Source organism: Hemiscyllium ocellatum, chromosome 43, assembly GCF_020745735.1.
Source record: "Hemiscyllium ocellatum isolate sHemOce1 chromosome 43, sHemOce1.pat.X.cur, whole genome shotgun sequence".
Classification (NCBI taxonomy): Eukaryota; Metazoa; Chordata; class Chondrichthyes; order Orectolobiformes; family Hemiscylliidae; genus Hemiscyllium; species Hemiscyllium ocellatum.
Window position 1 is genome coordinate 14,179,965 of NC_083443.1, and position 24,740 is coordinate 14,204,704.

The 24,740-nt window shown below is 44.0% G+C and overlaps 1 protein-coding gene across 1 annotated transcript in view; it reads right to left on the reverse strand.

The window, feature by feature from the left end:
• Positions 1-8,161: 8,161 nt before the first annotated feature.
• LOC132834934 (microsomal triglyceride transfer protein-like) overlaps positions 8,162-24,740 on the reverse strand; it is a 102,958-nt gene continuing 86,379 nt past the window's right edge. The window contains exons 15-18 of the mRNA XM_060854097.1: positions 21,802-22,032; positions 17,356-17,480; positions 12,867-13,037; positions 8,162-11,286 (exon numbers count right to left, since the gene is read on the reverse strand). Of these exons, the coding sequence (XP_060710080.1) occupies positions 11,139-11,286; positions 12,867-13,037; positions 17,356-17,480; positions 21,802-22,032 (675 nt within the window). The 3' untranslated portion in view covers positions 8,162-11,138. The remainder of the gene's footprint in view (positions 11,287-12,866; positions 13,038-17,355; positions 17,481-21,801; positions 22,033-24,740) is intronic.

The window sequence follows — 24,740 nt, forward strand, 5'->3', positions numbered from 1 at the left end:
CTACACCTCCAATTTTGGTGTCATCTGCAAACTTACTAACTATACCTCTTATGCTAACATTGAAATAATTTATGTAAGTGACAAAAAAACACTGGACCAAGCATCAATCTTTGCAGCACACCATTGGTCACAGGCCTCCAGTCCAAAAAGCAACCCTCCACCACCACCCTCTATCTTCTACCTTCGAGTTAATTTTGTATTCAAATGGCTAGGTCTCGTGGATTCCATGTGCTCTAACCTTGCTAACCAGTCTATTGTGTGAACCTTATTGAACGCCTTACAATGTCCACTGAGTGCAAATTGCCCACTTTAAGGTCTCATTTGGGTCACAGGCTGGTGCCAGACACGTCATTTCTGTGCCACCCTTAAAACTGTAGTGGTGCAGATGGTTCAGTGGTGGGCATACCGTTGCTGATGGCACAGGATCCAAAGTTACCAGTCTGCATGGTCATATTCCAACTAGTAGAATAGCACCCCTAACAAAGTGGGCGTGAAGTTGATTGATCAGGGAAGCAAGATCACATTAGATGAGCAACTGCAGATGTGAAAAAAAGAGTGAGTGAGTTTTTCTTCAGGTTAGGAAGACAACAGTTCTAGAACATTCTCCTTTCCAGGATCCCCCTCCGAAATCAAATCAGAACAGCTCAAGCTCAATCACTGCTGCTCAGCAGTGGAGTTGAACCCCACCTTCAGAAAGTCAAATAATAGCCCAAATCACAAGATGGCTCACAGGAGCAAGGATCACAATAAGTATGGAATTTAACAGTTAGCTAGCTTCGATCGCTGGTGAGAAATGAGAGCAGCTTGGGATCGATTCCTGCACTGGGTGAGGTTATTATGGAGGACTCTCCTTCTCAATCTCTCCCCCATCCCCAACCCGAGGTTAAACTATCACCATCTGTCTTTCCCTCTCATATGAGAGTAGGACCATGGTGACTTTACATGAGGTAATCATGGGACAGATCACCATGAGCTCGGGTAAGTTCCGGACAGGTAAGGAGAGATACTGGGACAATATTACTGGACCTTAGGGGCATGGGCAGCTGATGGAATTTAAATTGAGTGAATAAGATCTGCAATTGAAAAACTAGACTCCACAATGGTGTCCACAAAACCATTGTATTGATTGTTCTGAAATCCCCTCTGTTTCAATAATATCTTTTAGGGAAGGAAATCTGTCATCCTGACCAGCCATCAGGAAGATCCCATTGGTGCCACCATTTTACTCCAAAGTTGTGCTGGGTTGAGCATGGTTGTCTCCTGGCTAGGGAGCCAGTCTTGGTTGGACATTGGCTCCGGCAAGATTGCATGGAGGCAGGAACCTGTCCGGAATCCACCCAATATAAGAATCTTTAAACTTTGCTCCGAATAGAATTTTGCACCTTCATAGAATCACAGAAAATTGGAGCCGGACTAGGCCATTTGCGCTTGCTTCATCCTTCAATCTGATTGTTAGGGTTGATCATCCAACTCGGTGCCCTGTTCCCGCTTTCATCCCATACTCTTTGATCCCTTCAGCCCTAAGAACTGTGTCTAACACCTTCTTGAAAACATTCAATGTTTTGGTCTCAACCACTTTCTGTGGCAGAGAATTCCATAGACGCACTTCATCTCAGACCTAAATAGCCTCTCCTATATCCTTAGACTTTGATCCCTGGATCTCTGGATTCCCTGGACATCAGGAATATCCTTCCTGTGTTTACCCTGTCTAGTCCTGTTCGAACGTTGTGGGTTTCTATGTGATCTCACCTCATTCTCCTAAACTACAGTGAATAGAGTCCTACTCATCCAGTCTCTTCAATGTGGCTCCATAATGTGGGGAAAATACAGCTCGCATTGACACTGTTCAGAGAGCTAAACCAAAAGGCCCGGTAGAGTTACATTTCACTGCAAAGTTGCAGTATTTAAAGATTTTAGTTTGTCTCTGTCACCTCGAGTGGTCATATTGGATTTAGTTAATTTTTCTTGCCTGATGCACTGAAACCAAAAATCAGAAGGAACTAATGTTTAAACAGGCTCAGCACAGATAGCATGAAGTCTCCACAAAGCAATTAACTTTTTTGCAATGCTGCCAATGAATAGAACAAACAAACTTGGCTCACTTTGACTGGTGTGAGTGCAAAGATGGTACCAGCTATTCAGCTAGAGTAATCAATAACTTACAGACAAATGAGCCAAGCTTTTTCAATCAGTCAATGGAGGTGAATTAATAAGGTACAACTTATAAACTGATAATAGTGCTAGCGTTAATGGAAAATGGTCATCACCTTTCCTTGATGTAGCTGATTGTCATGGGATGAGTGATGAATGTCCTATCCAGACCAGTCAGTCTAACTTCACCGTTAAACTTTATTGTTAGAGAAACTTCTAGAAGCAATTATTCAGGATAGAATTAATAGTCACTTGGAAAAGTTATGGTTGATTTAGGGGATTCAGCATGGATTAGTCAAGGGAAAGTTACCTCTAAATAACCTGCTGAAGATTTTTTTTGAGGAGATACAGAGAGGGTTGATGAGGGTAAGACTGTAGATGTGGTGTACATGGACTTCCAAAGGGTATTTGATACAATGCCAATGGACAGACCTGTGGCTCAAAGATGTGTAGGTTAGATGGATTGGCTATGCTAAATTCCCCATAGTGTCCAGGGATGGGCAGGGTGGGTGGATCAGAGTCGAGAGTGTGGTGCTAGAAAAAGTACAGCAGGTCAGGCAGCATCCGAGGAGCATTGGAATTGACATTTCAGGCAAAAGCCCAAGGGAAATGCAGGGTTATACGGATAAGGTAGGGGGCGTGGGTCTGGATGGGATGCTCTTCAGAGGGTTGGTGCAACTTGATGGGCCAAATGGCCTGCTTCCCTCACTGTTGGGATTCCATGAAAGATACAGACCATGGAATTAAAGGAGCTGTGGTAATGTGGATATAAAGCAGGCTTGGGGATAAGAAACAGAGAGTAAATGGACTGAGTTTTTTTTTTGAAAGGTTTGCAGTGGAGTTGGGCAGGGGTTGTTACTGGGATCCTTGCTTTTCCTGAATTATGTTAATGCTCTTGACCTTATGGATCAATTTCAAAGTGTGCAGGTGACATGAACATTGGAAAAATTGTAAACTGTGAGGAGCATAATGTAGAATATCAGAAGGACGTTAACAAGGTGGTGGAGTGGTAGATAGATGGCAACATTCAATGAGGTGTGGGATGATGCACTTTGGTACAAAGAATAGTTTAAAATGAATGGAGTGCGGAAAAGATATTTATATGTACATAACCATTAAAGATTAATTACGCAAACAGTATTCTAGGCTTCATTAGTAGAGTCATAGAGCAGGAAGGTTATGATAAATTTGTACAGGACACTGCTTGGAACTCAGTTGTGGGTAGGACGTAAACACATTGGAAAAAGTACAGAAGAGATTTGGAACAATGGTTTCAGGGATGAGAAACTTCAGTTATGGGGATTGCTTAAGTTGGGATTGTTTTCCTTATGGAGGAGACAGTTGAGAGGTTTACCGAAATCATGACTGGCCTGAATAGAGTAGATCATGAGGGAATGTTCTGCGCACAAAAGGCTTGAGAATGAGAGGGCGCAGTTTTAAACATTCTGTGATTGGTGCAAATGTGAAGTGAGAATAGTCCTCTGCACACAGGTGATCGTTGGAGTCTGGACCGTGTTGTCTGGAAATGAGGTGCAAGAAGGTTCAACTGAGACTTTAAAGAGGGTGTTGGATAATTACTTGAATAGAACAATTTGCAAGGTTATGGGAAAAAGGCTCAGATGATTTGGGATTGGCGGGGATTTTTACAAATTCAACAATATCATCAAAATCAAAAAAACAAATCAAAACAACCAGAGCAATTCAACACTGGGAATTCTCAACCTGTTTCAAATCTTGCCCCGGAGTTCTCCTCGAATCCTAGAGAGCAGGAATTCTCCCCAAGTCCCAGAGAGCAGGAATTCTCTCAGAGAGCAAGAATTCTCCAAGAGTCCTGGGGAGCAGGAGTGCTCCCGGAACCCAAGAGAGCAGGAGTTCTCCAGGAGAGCAGGAATTCACTCCAAGTCCTAGAGAGCAGGAATTCTCTCAGAGAGCAGGAATTCTCCCAGAGTCCTGGGGAGCAGGAATTCTCCCGGTGTCCTAGAGAGCTTGAGTTCTCCCAGAGAGCAGGAATTCTCCCAAAGTTCCAGAGAGCTGGAATGTTCCAGGAGTCACGGAGATTGGGAGTTCTCCCTATGTTCAGGAGAGCAGGAATTCTTACTGAAGTCCAGCAAGCAGAAATTCATGAAATCCTGAAGAGCAGGAATTCTCTCATTGACCCATCTTGTCTATTTTCACTGACAATCAGATTAAATATTTATTCCGCACATTTGATGGTTTGAGTCCCCTGCTGGGTGTTCTTTGGTTGCTGCATTTTTAAAATCTGTTTGCTCTCAGTGTGGCCATTACTCACATTCATTGGATATACCTCATTGCCCTGTGGCTAAGAGGCAGCAATTGTAAGCTGTTAGACTGGAATCACACACAGATCAGAGCAGGCAGTAGCACAGTCCTTTGCCTGAAATGTATTAGTTGGATTTTGACAGACTTTATACTCATTTTCCCTGCTCCAGGCCACATTCAGCAGCATCCTCCACACATCTGGAAACACCATGGATCTGGTCAGTTGCTTCCAGTGCAGGGATGTGGAGAAGCTGAAGACTCCTCCTTGGGGAAGGGAAGATTCGAAGAGGAGATTGGGTAGAGTTGTTCAAAACCATGAGATGGACAGAGAGAGAGAGAGAGAGAGAGAGAGAGACTGTTTGAAGGACGGAGGACTTAGAGTTAAAGTGATAACAAAGAAACAATGACGATATGAGGAAATCTTGTTTTTTTTAATATAGTAAGTCGGTCTAATCCACTTGCAAAAGAGTGGGGTGGAGACAAATTCAACTGAGGTTTAGATAATTATCTCAATGGAAAACAAAGATGACAAAGCTGTGGGGAAATTGTGATTTGGAGATGCCGGTGTTGGACTATCAGAAGGAGCGGCGCTTTGAAGGCTAGCGTGCTTTCAATTAAACCTATTTGACTATAACCTGGTGTTGTGTGATTTTTAACTGGGGAAATTGGCTAGCATTGGGATGAGTTGTGATGCTCTTACAGAGAGCTGACACAGTCTTAATGGGCAAAATGACCTTCCACAGTAATGATTCTATTTTGCTCAATGTGACAAATCTGCAAATCAAAGCTCACGTGGGTTTCACTGAAAATCCCTCAGAAGAAAATGTCAGAATGCTTTCCTGTGAAAATGTCCACAAAGTTGGCTGTGTGAGAATGCTCAATACTGTGAGGTATATGTATGCTGTCATCATCACATGTATTCAGAGTTCGGAGGTTTTACAGAATTTCCCAATACTCTGTGCATGTATCCTGTGATTGGACAGGAAGGCACATGATCAGGTCACATGGCCCGCGGCAGCCATTGACCCTGTTTCCCTGGTTTGCCCTTGCCTTCTGACAGCAAGATTTGAACATTTTGTTTTGCTGCCTTTCCTTCAGGCTGTTCCTGGCATCAAATTGCCCAGCGTGGCACAATTGAAAGCTCTGCTTCTGTTTGAGGGTGGGCACCATCCTAAACAGTTAAATCACGATAAACCGATAAACCTACAGTACAACCTACACTGCCATGCAGCTCACTGGAGACACTGCTAGTTCAAAACCAGTGTAATGACTAGACATCTTAAACAAATAACGATTACTTCAAGGACGAGTCTGAGAGCATCTCAGTCACTCACATGACCTCAATTACACTTGGAGCTGAGTGTTTGGCTGAAGTCCTGGGTGTGTGTTGGGACGTCTGGGCACTGCACTTGCTCCCTGGCATCAGGCGTGGTACCTGGGCTATGCTGAGGACCCAGACATGTGACTGAACTGTTCCAATGTCCTCAGGCACGTGGAGTTGGGCAGTAGTCATGAGATTGCAAAGGTATGGTCACGGAGCTGTGCCCAGGACTTTACCCAGGTTGCCAGGAAGCATTCACAGGGCTTTGGAATCAGAGACTGGGCAGCATTTCGGATTTTCCAGGGTGCTCACAACAACCAAAGGAAAACAGCTGCCTCATTTTTCACGGCTGTTTGCAACTGACCGTGGCTGAGCTGTTCATTGACTGGAACCAACTGGCACGTGAGGTGCCCTTTGACACCAGTCGGCCGACTCTAACCCCACCCCAGGAGACATGAACCCTGTTTATTTATTTATTCATTAATTATTTAACAAATTCCATTCCCTAAAGCCTCGCAACTGGCTCGCCATTGGCTGATTTGTCCGCCATTTAGTCTCAGCAACACATTGTCAGTGGGTCCCCACAAGTCCATGAGGGGTTAATCCTGAGGCTGTTGCAATGCAGGTTGCCCGAGCCAGTTAGCAAATTGAAATGAGATCCACAGCTGAAATCTGTGTGGAGGCTCCCAGGGAAAGGGCAGGAAGTGGGCAATAAATTGTGTCACAAAGTCTAGATCACTATTGTCTCATGCCTAGTCCATAAAGTAACTTAAAGTCAGCCACTCTTGTGTTTTAAGTGATAGCTTGATATTGGAAATGATCTTTGATACAATTGCCTCTGATACAATTTTTTTCTTTGGCTTTGTTCATTCTAAGTTTAACTTTGTTTAGACTGATCTCCTCTCAGAATGCAGTGACCTCCTCTCCAGTGTTGGCAAGTGAAGAGCTCAGGTTTTTGTTGGAGAAACGTAATCGATCCAGCAACTTAATATGTAGAATGATAAAGTGCAGGCCATTTGGCCCATATTTCCCTGCTGGCACTCCGTATGATTGATTCAATTCATCCTACTTTCCCCATTGCCCTGTAAATCTCTCCTTTACAAGATTTACCTGGTTCTCTGTTGAGATTTACTAGTGAATCTGCTTCCACCATCCTTTCGGGCAGTGCATCCCAGACCACAGCAAATCACCATGTCAAAAAACAAATCCTACCTTTGCGCTGGAGCTTTAGATTTATATCCATCACCTACTGACATTGCTATCAATGGAGCCAACTCTCAGCTCCCTACATTACCAAATCCCCCTTCATTTTGAACACAGCTATGGAGTCTACCCTTGACCATCTTTGTCCCAGGGCCAATCATCCCAGTTTCTTTGGTTTCTCCATGGACCTGAAGTCCCACAATTCAGCCATCATTCCAGACTCTTGTCAAGTTTTCATTTTCCTGGGTTATGGTGCCCAGAATCGGACTCTTCTAAGCAAAACAAGGAGATTAAAATCAGACATGACTATCGTGGGAACAGAGACTATGGGGCTTCCAAGATTAGCAAATAGAGAAGATCCCATTCTTTCAGTTCAGTTCCAAAGCCAATGCACAACATTACCTCCTGAGCTACCTTAATATGTTACCTTTGTCTAAAGACTAGCAGTTATCTTTTGGAATTTCTCCTGGGGAATTAAAGGATGCCCCAGAGAAACCAAGCTACAATTGGCCGACATTAAGGGTAGGTGATTAGAATACCCTAGACTAATTCAGGAACTCTGTACTTCCCTCATATGAAATGTTTCGTTCACACACCCCCTAGAGGTACCAAAGGTTTTGTTCACACATCATAAGTCATTTTGTGGAGGTTATACCACCTTCTAAAACATTGCCGGTGTTCCTCAGGGTGTCCGCCAGTGTTTTTCCTGACTGCATCGAGTGGTTTTGGACAACTGATGTGGAAGATTCTGTCTTCAGGGAGAAAGCTGAGTGAACCTATTTCCACCTTTATTTATATGTAAACCCATTGATGGTGACAATCACATCCTGTGCTAACACTTCATATAAACATTGACAACGGTTTAAAACAGAATGTTCACTTTGGTAGGAAACAGGAAAGTTTGTCTTTCAATTTCTCTGCCTGCATGAGTAGCCAATGGTCTGAAAGATGACTTGAAAACAAAATAAAGTCCACCCCATACACTTTAGACCAGTCAGCTAGTCACGTGATACCACAATAGAGTTTCTGAATAATTAAAGCAACCAATTACCCTGCGCAGTTGTTCTGTGCTCGATTACGAGTGCTGACTGAAGCACTGTGATTGATTAGCTAAGCCTGAGGGTAGTCTAAGAGAAAAGTAAATAAAGAACAGAGCCAGAGCAGGTGCATGGAATAGACATTTTATTAACATGTCTACAACGGACCCAAACATAAGGCACAAATAATCCCGAATGAGAAATAATTTTAAGAACTAAAGTACCTCAATCCTCTTAAAAATGCAACATTTACCAACTCTGTCACATCTCAGATTAATCATTTAATAAATGACAAAGTAATATTTTCTTGGAGTCCCTGTCATTTCATTGAAATATTTCTAATCATAACTCATTATTTTTGCACATTCCCTTATGCAGTAAATAGCCTGAGGTCAGGTATAAAATAATTTACATATATGGACTTCCTTTACTGTTATTTAAAAGGGAAAATAATGTCAGACTTGGCCCATTGGCCTCCAAATTTGCAACATGTTCTCCCAACCCACTATGTTTAGCACTAAAATCACATAGGACCCCATATACTTTTGTAACCCCAAACAATGCTCCCACATCCCCAACTTGTACAATCATTCCCTCTTTATCAAAGGCTTTTTCTTCCCTTCCATTTCTCACACCAGCCCTCTCTTGAGCACGAATGAATGATTTATTGTCGCATCCATTTTGAAGATACAGTATTGCCACAATCCGGCGCCATTTTTAGCTATAGTTAGTTTAAAAAGAAATTACTTAAGTAAAAGTTCATCTTCAGTTCAAATTGGGGTCTCAAGCCCGAGCTTCAGGGCTTCTGCAAGGTGGGCCTCAAAAATTGATGTTCTGGGAACAGCAACGATAATGCTGATTCCCCAGGAGACTCTGGCTCTGCTGCGCCCACCATCGCCACGAGTCCAGGCTTCGTGCCTACTGTTGCCAAGAGTCCAGGCTCCAGGACCACTGCCACTAGGAGTCTAGGCTCTGGGAGTATAGCCACTAGGAGTCCAGGTTCTGGGCCAACCACTGCCAGGAGTCCAGGCTCCAGGCCTATCAACCATCAGGAGTCCTGGCTCGGGCCTACCACCATCAGGAGTCCAAGCTCTGGGCCACTGCTGCCAGGAGTCCAGGATCCAAGTCCACTCTTGCCAAGACTCCAAGCTCTGGGCCTATTGCCACAAGGAGTTCAGGCTCAGGGCCCACTGCTGCCAGAAGTCCAGGCTTCAGGCCTATTGTTGCTACGAGTCCAGGCTCTGGGCCTACTGCAGCCAGGAGTCCAGGCTCTGGGCCTACTGCTACCAAGAGTCCAGTCTCTGGGCCTATTGCTACCACGAGTCCAGCCTCTGGGTCTATTGCTACCATGAGTCCAGCCTCTGGGCCTACTGCTGCCAGGAGTCCAGGTTCCAGGCCCACTGTCACCAGGAGTCCAGGCACTGGTCCTACAGCTGCCAGGAGTCCAGGCTCCAGGCCCACTGTCACCAGCAGTCCAGGCTCTAGACCTATCACTACCAGGAGACCAGTTTCATCAGATGCTGTCTGACCTGCTGTGATTTTCCAGCATCACTCAAATCTTGACTCTGATCTCCAGCATCTGCAGTCCTCACTTTCACCTAGAGATACACAGGACCCTGGCCTCCTGCAGGAGGAAGCCCCAGGGCAACCAGAATGAGAAAAAAACGTGACTGTGCTGGAAAGATAGAGCCGTGTGGATGCGGCAGAATCCATTGCAAAAGCCATGAGTGGCTGAGGCCCGTGCTCAGGACCCAAATGCTGCTGACCCCGCTGCTGCCATCTTGGAAGTCAGTCAGGCTTCCTTGAATGGCCCTCAGTACCCACATACAGAGAGAAGAACTGGCCTGAAAGTTCCACAGGAACTAGATCCAGAAAATCGTTGCCTGCCAACTTTGGTTGGGGAACGCAATCACTCTTTATTCCACTGAACTGGCTACAGATACCCACAAGCTCAGGGCTCAGCACACTTAGAAGGATCACTTGGCTAAGAGTTCTAACAGCCAATCAGCTTCCAGGGAATGCAGCAGAGAGAGAAATAAAACAATAGAATTGTATATAAAGCCCCTTAACACAGTGAAACATACCAAAGTGAAGCATTTCAAACACTTCATATCACTGAGCCTCAGTTAAGAGACATTAAGATCAAAAGTAACGCTCAGTTAAAAGTGTAGCTTTTGAAGAGTGTCTTAACTGAGGACAGAGCAAGGAACAGAGATAGAGAGATTCAGAGTCTAGGACTTAGACTGGAGAATGCATAAGAGGTCAGAGTCGCAGGAACACAGAATTCACAGACTGCGATGGGGCTGCCGAATCCCACAGAGAGATGGAGCAAGGCTCTGGGGAGACAAATAATGACTCTGATTGCTCGGAGCGACAGCAAGATTGTTTTTATACCAAAGTGATTTCAACTTTAAACTCTGGCACCTTCTTTCCAAATGAAAAATAAGCAAATTTTACTGAAACCCAACTTTCGGGGAGGTCTACTCTCATGCACTAAATTCAACTTTGTAAATGAGAACCAAATCAGTCAATCTTTTTTTTGTGTGTGGATTATGTTTGGAGAGTCCAACCCTTCTGTTCCCAGCTGTTTCTCATCTCAGTAAGAGATGCTTTTAACTTCAACCTCACCACAACTTCCCCAACCTCTAAAAGGCTCGGCAGAAATAGGCCGCTGAGTCAAAGCCCGTTGCTTTGACCTTGTGGTTGATAAAGTGATTGGAAGTGGGAACAGAGAAAAAAACTGGGTAAAAGGTGAAACATGAATACCATAGCAGAGCTTAGGGAAATGGGTGATAGCTTTGTACGAAACACTGATGTGTTTGCAACATGGGGTATGCTGCAAAATGGACAAGTGGTTTTGAAAACCACAGAGCTGCTCCAAACAATATGCTGCTATGTACCTATGGCTTTTACTGATTTTTGCAATTTGCTTTTAAATTGCTTTACGAATTTTACCACCTCAACGATTGCATTTGAAAGACACTGGTCAACACTAATTTGCCTGGCAGCAGGTATACCAAGGCTGGGAGGTTTTTCAGAGTGGCCTGTCGATGGGCGTCACGATGCACTTGCAGTGATGTTACAGCCAGGAGCAAATTCCCAGTTGTGCAAACAGCATCGAACAAGTTCACCACCCAGGCTGGAACCTACGCCTCCTCTGAGAGCACCTTCTTACACATTTTGGAGTTTGCTCGATGCAATGGTAACTCCATGCCTTGAACTCGCCATGTTCTCGCCCTCTTGATGAGAAATGGATCCTCCTTTCGCGAGGACTGGTAGATCATAACCGTCTCTCTGAAGTCAGAAAGGAAGAGAGAATTTAGGGCTCAACTTGCTTTACATCCTGTGATGAACAGCAACTTTCAAAATGCTTTCTTTGAATTCATTTGGGAGTTCTGGGCATCGCTGGCTTGACCAGCATTGATTATCCAACCTGAATTGCCCTTGAGAAGGTGGTGGTGAGCTGCCTTCTTGAACCGCTGCAGCCCATGTGCTGTAGGTTGACCCACAATGCCAATAGAGAGGGAATTCCAGGATTTTGACCCAGCGACAGTCAAGGAATACCAATATATTTACAAGTCAAGATGGTGAGTGGCTTGGAGGGGAACTGTTGGTGTTCCCATGTATCTGCTGCCCTGTCCTTCTAGATGGAAGTGTCCGTCTGTTTGGAAGGTGCAGTCTCAGGATCTTTGGAGAATTTCTGCATCCAGTTCTTGTCACCACACTTCAGAGCACATGGGAACACCGAGAGAGTGCAGAGAGGATTTGCCAGAACATTTCCAAGAATGTTAGGTTGGAAAACCTGGAATTGTTCTCTTTGGAATAAAGGGAGTTTGATGGGGGCTTACAAAATTTTAGTTGATGATACAAGGAGTAAGCCCTCACAGACAGATGGTCCTGGGCAATGCATTATGGGAGACTATGTGGAGGAACCTTTTGTTATGAGGTGAATGACCATGATCTGAAATCACTGCCCAGGAGGGGGATGGAAACAGAAACAGTTACTGATTTTAAAAGGAATTAGATTGGCATTTGAAGGAAGTGAACTTACATGGCTTCAGGAATTCGGGTGGAGGGAAGTGGGATTTGTTAGATTGCTTCACAGTACAGAACCAATGGGTCAAATGGCCTCCTACTTAGACGTAAATGACTCTATAGATCTAATCTTGCAGGATATTAATCGTGCAGCTATCAGTGAGGCTCCTGTGTCACCTCTCTTTGTGAAGGTTCACCACATTTTGTGGCCTCTCAGGCCTAGGTCTTTCCCCTACGATCAAGCTGCCCATTGACAGAAAGCCCACCTGCCAAACTCAGCCAATCAGACACCTTTCAGCCCTCAGCAACACCTCTACAGAAGTGGTGGCCACTGCTGGTACTGCACCCAACCAGGCTCCGGGAACGATAGTGGGAGGGCAAGGACTCAGCTGTAAAAGGGGATAGGGGATGTTAGCTCTCAGCAGGTTCCTCCTTTATCAGATCTGGTCCCTCAAGTAGGCAGTAAAAGTGTCTTTGAACACAAGAGGCTGCAGGCAAAAATGCCAGAGTCAGCTTGTCAATGCCCAGCTTTACAAGCCTCATGTCAACTGCTGGGTTAATAACAATGGCAGAGGCATGTGATCTCTGAAGGCCATTAATTACTTGGGGCTACAACTGGCGGTCAGGTGTGAAGGCCCATCTTAACTCAGGTGGGGGAATGAGGAAGGCAGGTTCCCTACGACCCACTCTCCCACCCAATGAAATTCCCCACCCACTTCCTAACATCAAACCTGGCATGGGAGAGGCCACTAAATTCTGCCCCATGACTCTAAGAATGCAGCAAGAATAGCAGGTTATCGCTGAATGTGCGATAACTAACATTTATGGTGGTCTTTTACCTGTATGGGAATGGTTTCTTCAGCAATTGTAGACAGATCAGGATTGGGGATTCCAAAAATTTCACAGTACTGACAAAATCCAAAGAAGCTGCAGCCTCCGAACTGCAGTTCACACCCACTCGCAGAAAGGGAGTATCAACCGTCGTAACTGAATTGATCACTAATGATCCCCTGTCAACCAATGGAAAAGACTCGTTATATCTCTGACGTGGAGGACAGTGTTAACACTGGGGTGGACAAAGTCAGAAATCACATGGCACCAGGCTATAGTCCAACAGGTTTATTTATCACTTCACCTGACAAGGGAGCAGCGCTCCGACAGCTTGTGATTTCAAATAAACCTGTTGCACTATAACCTGGTGTCATGTGACTTCATTATATTTGGATGGTGTAGCAGTAATGTCTCAGCTAATGCTCTACCACCATAGGGTTAAATTTCACCACAGCAGATTTAAATTAAATCCAATGTAAAATGCCTGTCTTAAAATCATGACTATAAAACTACCACAGATTGTTGTAAACATTCACGAGTTTGACCGATGTCCATTTTGGGAAGGAAATCAGCCATCCCAGTCTGGTCTCACTCAGACTCACAGTGGACCCGTAACTATCCTCTGGGATATGCAAGTGTGGGCCATTCAGTTCAAGGGCAATTAGGGATGAGAATCCCTACACCGTGGAAGCAGGCCATTCAGCCCATTGAGTCCTCACCATCTCTCTGAACAGCATCCCACCCAGACCTACTCCACTACCCTGTAACTCTGTATTTCCCATGGCTAATCCACCCAACCCATTACACCTTGCCAAACTGAAAATAGATCCATTTCTAATCGCAGCCAATCTACCAGCGATGCCAATGTGGTAGCTCCTAAACTATGCAGTAACTATTCCCCTTCATCACAGTCCAACGTGGGAAGAGTGTGTGGTGGCAGAGGTCTCCTGTTATCTGTGGCAGTGGTGTCAAGAACAGACATCTGAGATCTCCCAGAGAGTGAGCTAAGCAGAGGACTCATCAAAAGCTGCTCAACTTTTAACACAATTCCTTTATTTTTCTAGTTTTTATTAAGAAGGATTTGAATGTTAATTATTACCTTATTTCTTTATTTTTCTACTTATTCTATGAAGGTAATGCTTAACATTTTTAACTTTGTTTTTTATTTACTATTTTGAACCTAAGTCTTTGCACCTAGGTACCTCTGAACCTAGGATGGCACTTTTCACTGTACTCCTATACTTCTGCACTTGAGTATACATGACAATAAAATCTATACCTAAATCTTAAAAATGCCGTCTGGAAATCCATCCAGGATTTTAACCCAGCAACACCGAAGGAACTGTGATTTATTTCTAAGGCAGGATAGTGAGTGACTTGCATGTGGTGGTGTTCCCATGTATCTATTGCCCTTGTCCTTCTAGATGGAAGTGGTCGTGGGTTTAGAAGGTGCTATCTAAGGAATTTGGTGAATTTCTGCAGTGTATTTCACAGCTAGTACACACTGCTGTGACTCAGCGTCAGTGGGGGAGCTTGTGATTGTGGTGCCAATCAAGAGGGCTGCTTCGTCCTGGACGGTGTTAGGCTTCTTTAGTGTTGTTGGAGCTGCCCCCATCCAGGCAAGTGAGAGTATTCCAACACACTCCTCAAATCTGCCTTGTAGATGGCAAATAGGTTTGGGGAGCCAGGATGTGAGTAACCCATTGCAGGGTTCCTAGTCTCTGATCTGTTCTTGTAGCCACTGCATTGAAACGGTTAGGAAAGTTCACTTTCTGATCAATGCTGACCCTCCAGGATGTTGATGGTAATGCCTTTGAATGTCACGTGGCAATGGTTAGATCCTCTCTTGTTGGAGATGGTCATTGGTTGGTACACATGTTGTAAATTTTATTTATAACTTGTCAGCCCAAACATTTACTTGATTGGTTTGAAAACTAAACTCTGGGTTGCAGAGACATTGACTATGGGATCTGTCTATTCTACACCTCTGATTGTCTTTGCTGTGCCAAAAGCCATTTGGCTATTTTGCCCGAAGATTCTACAATAACCTCTCTAAATCTCTCTGATGTTATGTCTCTCTGCTCCTTTCAATATCTCCTTTAATACTAATCTCTTCGGCCATGTTTTTAGTCACCTGTCCTAATAGCTCTTTATGTTGTTCAATGTTGAAGTTTGTTTGATAGTGATTGTGAGATGTGTTGCTCAGTTAAAGAGGTTATATTAACTTCTTAAAGTGGTTATATTAACCACCGTCGGCAGCACGGTGGCACAGTGGTTAGCACTGCTGCCTCACATCGCCTGAGACCCGGGTTCAATTCCCGAATCAGGCGACTGACTGTGTGGAGTTTGCACGTTCTCCCCGTGTCTGTGTGGGTTTCCTCCGGGTGCTCCGGTTTCCTCCCACAGTCCAAAGATGTGCGGGTCAGGTGAATTGGCCATGCTAAATTGCCCGTAGTGTTAGGTAAGGGGTAAATGTAGGGGTATGGGTGGGTTGCGCTTCAGCGGTTCGGTGTGGACTTGTTGGGCTGAAGGGCCTGTTTCCACACTGTAAGTAATCTAATGCTAATTATTGTTGTTGCTGTTGTGTGCAGTCCAGTCCCCTGAGGGGGTTTCCATGTGGAGCTCAAATGGCATTTACTGTTAGTGAAAATGTGTATCAGCACATTTCAGTTCAAAGATATAGAAATAAACAATACCATTCAGCCAACATCATTGAAGCTGATAACCCACTCATTGTTCTGTGTCTGTTTATGGGATCTTGCAGTGTACATGTGGACAGCTTGTTTAAGAATTTGAGGACTATCAGACCATTCAGCCCATCTAACCTTATCTTTTATTCAACACCCATCTGTCTTGACTGCAACATGGCAACAGTGGGCCTTAGTGAGTCAATATCTGGAGGACTGTGTGTAATTTCGGTTTCCCCACCCAAGGACGGAGGTACAGCAGTGTTTCACAAGACTGATACCAGGAAAGGGGGGTGTGTGTGTGTGCGCGCGCGTGCGAGTACACAGCAGGACTGTTCCATGGGGAGAGATTGGTTCAACTGGTCTGTATTCAACAGAATTCAGAAGGGTGAGCAGTGTCTGGATTGTAATATTCAGCTTTCTAACCATGCTGGACAGACCGGATTTGGTTGTGGGGAACGTCTAGATCTGGGGGATACGTTCTCAGGGCACTGGGTAAATCACTTAATTCAAAAATGAGGAAAAATATCTTCACTCAAAGGGTGGGCTTTCAATGCAGAATGACAGTAACAGTACAGGTTCAATTCTCACACCTGCTGAGGTTAGGTACAATGAAGCTTTCTCCTTCTTAACCTCTCCCCTCACCTGAGGTGTGGTGACCCTCAGATTAAACCACTGCCAGTCATCTCTCTGTTCAATGACAAGCAGCCTTACAATCTTGTTAGACTATGGCGACTTTAGTGAACCAGTGGGATTCTTTACCACAGAGGGAAATGGAGGCCAAGTCACTGAGTATATTCAAGAAAGAGTCAGTAAATGTTTAGACTTTTGAGGGCATCCAGGGGTATAAGAAGAAAATGTGAATACAGCATTGAGACAGAGTGTTGGCCATAATCATTCTGAATAGCAGAACAGGCTTGAAGGACTGAATGGCCTACTCCTACTTCAATGACAGCCACTTCATGATCCAGCTCCAGAGCAGCATCTAGTGGCTGGAGTCTGCAACTCCACTGTGACAGTTGACATTGAAGAATTGTAGGTGAAAGTCAGTACTGCAGATGCTGGAGATTAGAGTCGCAAGTGTGGTGTTGGAAAAGCATAGCCAGTCAGGCAGCATCTGAGGAGCAGGAGAATCGACATTTTGGGCTAAAGTCCTTCATCAAGAATTGTAGTCAGTCCTCATGTGGGAGTCCAGTTTGCCAGTAGTTCATTGGCTGTTCAGTAAAGATAGAAAACTCATAGGTGGGGCAACTAAATCAATGGAATGGAAATGGTGAATTCTGGGAAGGATGGCTAATGGACTGATAGATTATCAGATGATTAAAGATGAAAATCTATTTCTCAATAAATAGCCGCAGGAATGAAAATAAGTATCTGGCTGCCTAAAGCACAAACATTGGGTGAACCTGGCAAACAACCAATTCTCTCTAATACACCAAACTCTGCCAAGGGGTGTTTAATCAACCAAAATTTGACACTGAGTGACAGAAAGAAAAGCTTTTCAAAACCAGTTATTCTTTGATGGGACGTGGGTGTCACTGATCACTTCTTATTGCCTCTGAACTGAATGGAATCCTGGGCCTTTTACAAGAGTCAAGCACATTTTGCAATATGTAGGCCAGACCCAGTAAGAATGGCAGATTGCCTTCCTAAAAAGGATGTGTTTTGACACTAAAAGCAGTGAATCTAATCAAAGACAAACTAAAGCGGTGCACTTGAGCAGCTTAGTAAAGGCGAAGTTGTTACTTCAATAAAAACTGACAATGAGATTTGGACTTCTCGGCTATCTTTAAGATTTTTATTTACGTACTGATTCCTGATGTTGGTTTTCGATTGTTGACTCCACAAGCTGAGTGCGATGGTGCCTGAAATGTCAATCCCAAGCCCTCCTTGGAACTCGGTGCTGGCTTGAATTCCTGACTGTAGTTGGATTGCCTAAGGGCAGAGAGAAAATTGAATACATTGGATTTGTGCAGCAATAATAAGTGTTTTCAGTCTGTGTGGAGTGCAATGGGGAAATGCACAATTTCTATTGAATTCAGTGCAGTTTTAAACTCCCCAAGCTTCCTGAATAGAAAGACACTAATCTGTAATGGCACAGGGAGGTAATTGACTTCTGCAATTTGTACACTTTCAAACCTCTTTTAAATTTTCACCTTTGCTCCTTGCTTCCTATGTCTTTTTGATTTCCTCACACCTTGAATTTTCTCAGCAATTTATAGGCCTATTGCTATTTGTCACTTGACTGAGATGATTTTAACATTACTTTATTCATAGTTCCTCCCTGTTTCATAAAGGACTCTTTTGATTCTGATCTTATGAGCACAGCAGTTCGTCTCTTTCAGCTTTGAATATGGGGCTTGCACCTTACACACAAATCTCTCTGTTCTGTCCCAGCATATGGACCAACTGAGGTGGTCTTGCCCCCTCAACGGGGAGCATGCTCAGCTCTGGGTTCACGTCCCTTCTCAAGATTCAATGATTGTGGAAACCTGCCATAAAGCAGCCAAGCCAGGATGATTGTATCTGTGCAGCAATAATAAGTGTTTTCAATCTGCACGGAGTGCACTGGGGAAATGAACAATTTCCATTAAATTTAGTTCAGTTCTAAACTCCCCAAGCTCATAGAGTCCATACATCCATAGAGTTCTACAGCACGGAAACAGACCTTCGGTCCCAAGCCCTCCTGGTCTGTGCTGACCAGTTATCCGAAATTAATCTAGTCCCATTTGCCAGCATTTGGCCCAAGTTCCCCTAAATCCTACAAGTACCCATCCAATGGGAGGTGGTAAACGTGGGAGAGTTTCCAGGTCAGTCAGAAGAGGGTGCTTCAAAACAACAGCCTTGTTGTGTTAAATTACAGTAGAAACAGTCTTCTGCCATGAGTGAGGGCTCCTTCACTCTGAAGGACCAGCACACAAACTGTGTCTCTAGAACTTGCTCCTTTTCTTTTTCTATCCAGCCATTTGAATTCTTTGGTACTATGCTGCAAGTAGCTAACAACTGCACACAGTTGATAGTGTGGTGCTGGAAAAGGACAGCAGGTCAGGCAGCACCCGAGGAGCAGAAGAATTGACGTTTCGGGCATAAGCCCTTCATCAGGAATGACATTAATAGACTCAAGTCTTCACATTCGCCTGACTGTTGCAATGAGGGATTGCTGTATTGTCAGATCTAGGATAGACAGGTAGGAGGCTGGAAGATCACAGCAAGCCAGGCAACATCAAGAGGTGGAGAAGTCAACATTTTGCGTACAATCCTTCTTCAGGACTGTGGGTAGGGGTAAGGGGAGCTGCAGATAAAGGTGGGGTGGAAGGTCGGAGATGGTTTTGGGTGGGGAGAGGGCTGGAATGGTGAGGTAGTGATAGTTGAGCACAGGTAGAGGGTACAACCTGGTTGGTTAATGGGAGGAATGAATCTGATTGGTAGCAAGAAGGAAGTGGAATGGAAGGGGGTAGGTGGGTCTGAAAAGAAAATTGGGGTATGGGATGGGAAGTTATTTGAAATTAGAGAACTCAATGTTGAGTCCTCCAGGCTGTAGGCTGCCCAGGTGGAAGATGAGGTGTGGTTCCTCCAACTTGCAGTCTGATTCACTATGGCAATGGAGGAGGCCGAGGATGGTCATGTCAGAAAGGGAGTGAGAAGGGTAATTATAATGGCTGGTGACTGGGAAGTCAGGTTGGCCCCTATGGGGCCGTCTGTGATGCTCGGCAAAACGTGCCCGGAGTTTACGTTTGGTCTCATGACATCAAGATTACATTGGGAGCACCAGATACTGTTAACTAGTTTGGAGGACAGGCAGGTGAACTTCTGTCTCATCTGGAAGGAGGTGAGGGGGGTAGTTTGCCAGCAGGTTTTGCATCTTTTCCAGTTGCTGGGTGTGTGAGGGAGTTGGTAGAGAGAGGAGTGTGAACCAAGGTTTGGGGAAGGGAATGGTCCTTGTGGAAGGCAGAGAGGGGTGGGGAGGGGAAGATGTCCTTGGTGGTGGGGTCTAGTTGGAGTTGGTAGAAAGTTTAAGGATGATGTGTTGGATGTGGTGACTGATGGGGTGGAAGGTCAGGTCAAGGAGATCTCTGTCTTTACTGTGTTGTGGGGTTGGGGGGGGGGGGGGGGAGGGGAGAGAGGTTAGAGCAGTCTGGATGACATAATGAGGAAAAGCACATCGTTCAAAATAGGTGGATATCTGGGATGCTTGGGAATGGAATGTCTCCTTGTCCGAGCAAATGCGATGGAGGTGGAGGAATTGGGAAATTGGGAAAATGGAATGGAGTTCTTGCAGGATACTGAGTGGGAGGAGATGTAGGCCAGGTAGTTACGGGAGTCTGTGGTTTTACAGTAAACGTCCGTCTAGAAACTGTCGCAGGAGACAGAAATGAAGAGGTCAAGAAAGAGGAGGGAGGTGTCCGAGATGGACCAAGTGAAGTTGTGGGCGGGGTTGAAGTTGTGGGTTAAGTCGATAAACTACTCCAGTTTAGCCTGGGTGCAAGATGCTGCACTGATGCAATCATCAATGTAATGGTGGAAGAGTTGGGGTACAGGGCCTGTGTAGTTACTGAAGAGGGACTGTTCAACGTGTCCAACAAAGAGGCAGGCATAGATGGGGCCCATTCTAAGTGGCAATGGCCCCCCCATGGATTTGGAGGAAATGGGAAGAGTTGAAGGAAAAGTTACTGAGGGTGAAGACTAGTTTAGCAAGGCAGAGGAGGGTATTGGTGGAAGGGAACTGGATGGGGTTATTGTAGAGGAAGAAGTGGAGGGCCTGAGGGCCTTCCTTGTGGGGTATGGACGTTTATAAGGACTGCACATCTATAGTGAAGATAAAGCGCAAGTTTATGAATTGCAAGTTACTGAAGAGATGGAGGGCGTGGTTAGTGTCATGGATGTAGATGAAAAGGAGAACCAAGGGGAAGAGGATGCAGTTGAGATAGGAAGAAATGCGTTGGGTGAGACTAGAACATTCAGTGTTGATAGGTTGTCCGGGGTGGTTGTGTTTGTGGATCTTGGGCAGGAAGAAGTGGGCAGTCAGGGGCTGGGGGACTATGAGGTTGGAAGCAGTGGAAGGGAGATCACTGCATGGCAAAGAGGGCACAGACAGTGTGAGTGGTTTTGGCCTGATGGGTCATGGTGGGGTCATGGTCAAGCTTTAGTATTGTCAGGTATGCCAAAACTCAAGTCGGACATAAATTTGCCTCCCCAGGGATACATATAAGATTCTCCAAACTGCTGGAAAAGAAGTAAAGAATTCTTCCCTAAGTTAATGCCTCTGAAACTACTCGTCGATTTGATATTGTTGTATATACAAATTGGCTCCCATATTTATCTTCTGAATTTTATTAAAATACAGTTCTGAGATGTAAAGAAATTCTGGGAACTAAAATGTATCACAGATAATTGTTCTTCCTTTTCACAATCTTAAATTGGTCCTCCTTGGAATTTTAAACGATGATGCTTATTTAAAACAGGGAACTAAAGTGAAACCAGAATAAGGAATCTTTCAGAAAGGTATGTCACAAGATCAAAACTAAACTGCAATAATCTCATTTTGGATGTCAATTATGTTTTACATATTTGGCATTTACAAAAGCTATATTTCAATTTGATTTTATTTATGTTTGTCATATGTGCCTAAGTATAGTGAAGCGTTTTGTTTTACTCGCAGGAAAACATGCCTTTAAAAGCAATTTTTTTGGCCAAGGTTTTGTTATTGTCTTGGCTTAATTCAGTTTTGTAACACACCGTTCCTACATTAAAATTGTTATAAATGCAAGTTTGTACTGACTAGACAAACAATAATTTTGATTGCAATAATCTTATTTGTCACTCTTGACAACTACAGATCAAAGGAAACATTTATTATGAGTGTGTTTAAAAGAAAAATGTGCAGTGTTTTTAATTACAATGAGAAGTCTCAAAGCAATTTACATCACTGCAAGATTTTTGTGAAATATAGTCATTTGATAAATTAAGAAGCACCAATTTTCACAAATAAAGCTTATATTAACAGTAATGATCAGATAATTTATTTTTTGGAATGTTGACTGAAATATAACTATGAGGTACAATAATCAGGATATCACCCCTATTTTTCTGTGAAAGGATGTCACAGGATCCACCCAAGCAGACATCTCAATACTGCAGCATTCCCAGAGTAGAACCTTTTGACTCAAGGGTAACTGTTTTACCATGTGAGCCAAAACTCAATGTGGTTTATAGCACATTAGTTTGTAATAAGAAGGTTACAATTGGGCTTTGATACCTGTAGATGGTCAATAAGTAAGATGGATCCTTTGATTATGCTTGTGGGTTCTTCAGTGATGGCCCAGAGCTTTTCCATTAAGTCACTATATCCTTGGAAAAACACGACAGGAGGGAGCTGGACATCAAAGAGGATCACTGACATACCGGCCATGGCTTCATCATCGTCACCCTCAACTTCCTTCGAGCTTTCTCTGAAAAATGAGTCGAGACCTTGGGCTACGATTGATACCTGTTTCCAAATGTGAAGAGATGTATGTAGTAATTGAGAGGCCAATTTTAACAGAGTAGCTCCATCTTCTCAAATCTGTTATCTACTGAAAATAGCAAATGTTGGAGATCACAGTGGGTCAGGCAGCCTCCATGGAAAGACAGTAAACTAACATTTCGAGTCTAGATGACTCTTCGTTCAACAATTTTTGTTTTCAGTACAGATGGTAGCATCAGCAGTAATTTGCTCTTACTAGGAAGTGAGATCAAGTTTCTGGAAAGCCAGACATGATATATGTTTGTTTAAGGAACACAATATGAAGCTATTGTCTGTATGTACTTAAGTGAAATTGTTACTATTCAAGGCTTGTACACATTCGGTATGAAAGAAACAGAGAGTAATACCACATTCTGGAGTACTGTGTCTAGCTCTGGTCGCCCAGTTATAGGAAGGATATCATCAAGCCAGAGAGGGTTCAGAAGACACTTACCAGGATGTTGCTGGGAATGGAAGGTTTGAGTTTTGAGGGAAGGCTGGGATTTTTTCACAGGAGCGTAGAAGGTTGAGAGGTGACCTGATATAAGTTTATAAAATAAAAACAGGTAGAGGTAGAAATAGAGTTGATGATAGTTGTCGTGTCCCTAAGATGGGGGTTTCAAGACTAGGGGGCATTTTTTAAGGTGAGAGGAGAGAGACTTAAAAGAGACATGAGGTAATTTTTTTTATACAGAGATGGCTCATATGTGGAAAGAACTTCCTGAGGAAGTGGTGGACGTGGATACAATTCCAACATTTAAAAGACATTTGGATAAGTACGTGAATGGGAAAGGTTTGGAGGGTTATGAGTCAGGAGCAGGCAGGTGGGACTAGTTTGGTTTGGGATTATGTTTGGCATGGTCTGGTTAGACCGAAGGGTCTGTTTACATGCTGTATGACTTTGTGATAAGTAGGATGCTTATGTTGTGCGTAGTTGCTCTAGACGTTGGTAGCATCATTGTGAGCGCAGTGGTGAGTGTGCTGTTTGAGCAGGGTCATTGCCACAATGGTGTAGGTAATGGAGCATTGATTCCCGTGGCATTCCCCCGGTTGTCCCTCAATAGCACCGCAGGCAGGATTTCTGTGATTGCTGGCCAAACAAAGACGAAGGGTTATAGTTACGCACTGGATAAGTAAATTCTGACTGACAGTCATCTTTATCAAATACATGTTGCCTTGCAGAAAAACTCGAACAGAAACTTATAAAATTGGTTAATATACATATGACATAAAGGAAATAATTTGACAGGAATACTGGCTCAGTTACTCAAACATTATGAGGTTATTCTGAAACTGTCAAAACCTGCTCAATAGTGGGCTGACTGTATTACAGTAACGGCTGTGTAAAACACCAAGATTTATCCACGCAGTCATTACAAACCTAATAGTGAGAAACATTAGATAATTGACGGAATAAAGTACTATCATCATCAATCAAGTGTTTGGTACGTTTGCCTGTTTTGGTCAGTGCATTGATTATAGTAGTTGGCAGCTCATGTTGTGCCTGTACAGGACATTGGTTAGGCCACTTCTGGAACATTGTGTGCAACTCTGGTCTCCCTGCTATAGGAAGGGCGTTGTGAAACTTGAAAGGGTTCAGAGAAGATTTACAAGGATGTTGCCAGGGTTGGAGGGTTGAGCTATAGGGAGAGGCTGTGAATAGGCTGGGGCTGTTTTCCCTGGAGCGTCAAAGGCTGAGGGGTGACCTCATAGAGGTTTATAAAATCATGAAGGACATAGATAGGATAAATAGACAAGTTCTTTTCCCCAGGGTGGAGAAGCCCAAAACTAGAGGGCACAGGCTTAAGGTGAGACTGGAAAGATTTAAACGGGACCAAATGGGCAACTTTTTCACACAGAGGGTGGTGTGTGTACAGAATGAGCTGCCAGAGGAATGGTGGAGGCTGGTACAATTACAACATTTAAAAGGCATGGGTATATGAATAGGAAGGGGGATGTGGGCCAAATGCTGGAAAATGGGACTAGATTAATTTAGGATATCTGGTCGGGATGGACCCAATGGTCTGTTTCCATGCTATGCATCTCTAAGACTCAACAACATGTTCTCTTTTATACTTCTTATCACATCTACTGACAGGCATTTTATTGACTCAAATTTCAACTCCTTTTTCTTTAAGCTCATGGATGTGCATAAAAATAAGGTTGATGCCAAAAAGTTGTATTACAATCTGCAGGCTCCCTGGTACAAGAGGTGGAGGATTCGTGCCAAATAAATATGCACTTGTGCGTAGGCAATATGATTCAGAGACTGGAGGTTACCCTCAATGCACTCATCAGTGTCAGAGATTTTATTAAACATTTACAAGCTCCAAAGCAAAACAAAACCTGCCTTTTTTACTCAAGTGAACATTTTGGTTATGAGTTTTATAATACAATATTAGAACAATCAGACCGTAAACAGACACCATCAAGAGTCACATGACACTAGGCTATAGTACAACAGGTTTATTTGAAATCACAAGCTTTTGGAGCACATCTTAGAATCCCTACAGTGTGGAAACAAGCCCTTCGGCCCAACAAGTCCGCACTGACTCTCCAAAGAGTAACCTACCCAGACCCATTCCCCTGTTACTCCATATTTCCCCTGAATGATGCACCTAGCCTACATATCCCTCAACACTATGGACAATTTAGCATGGCCAATCCACCCTAACCTGCACATCTTTGGACTC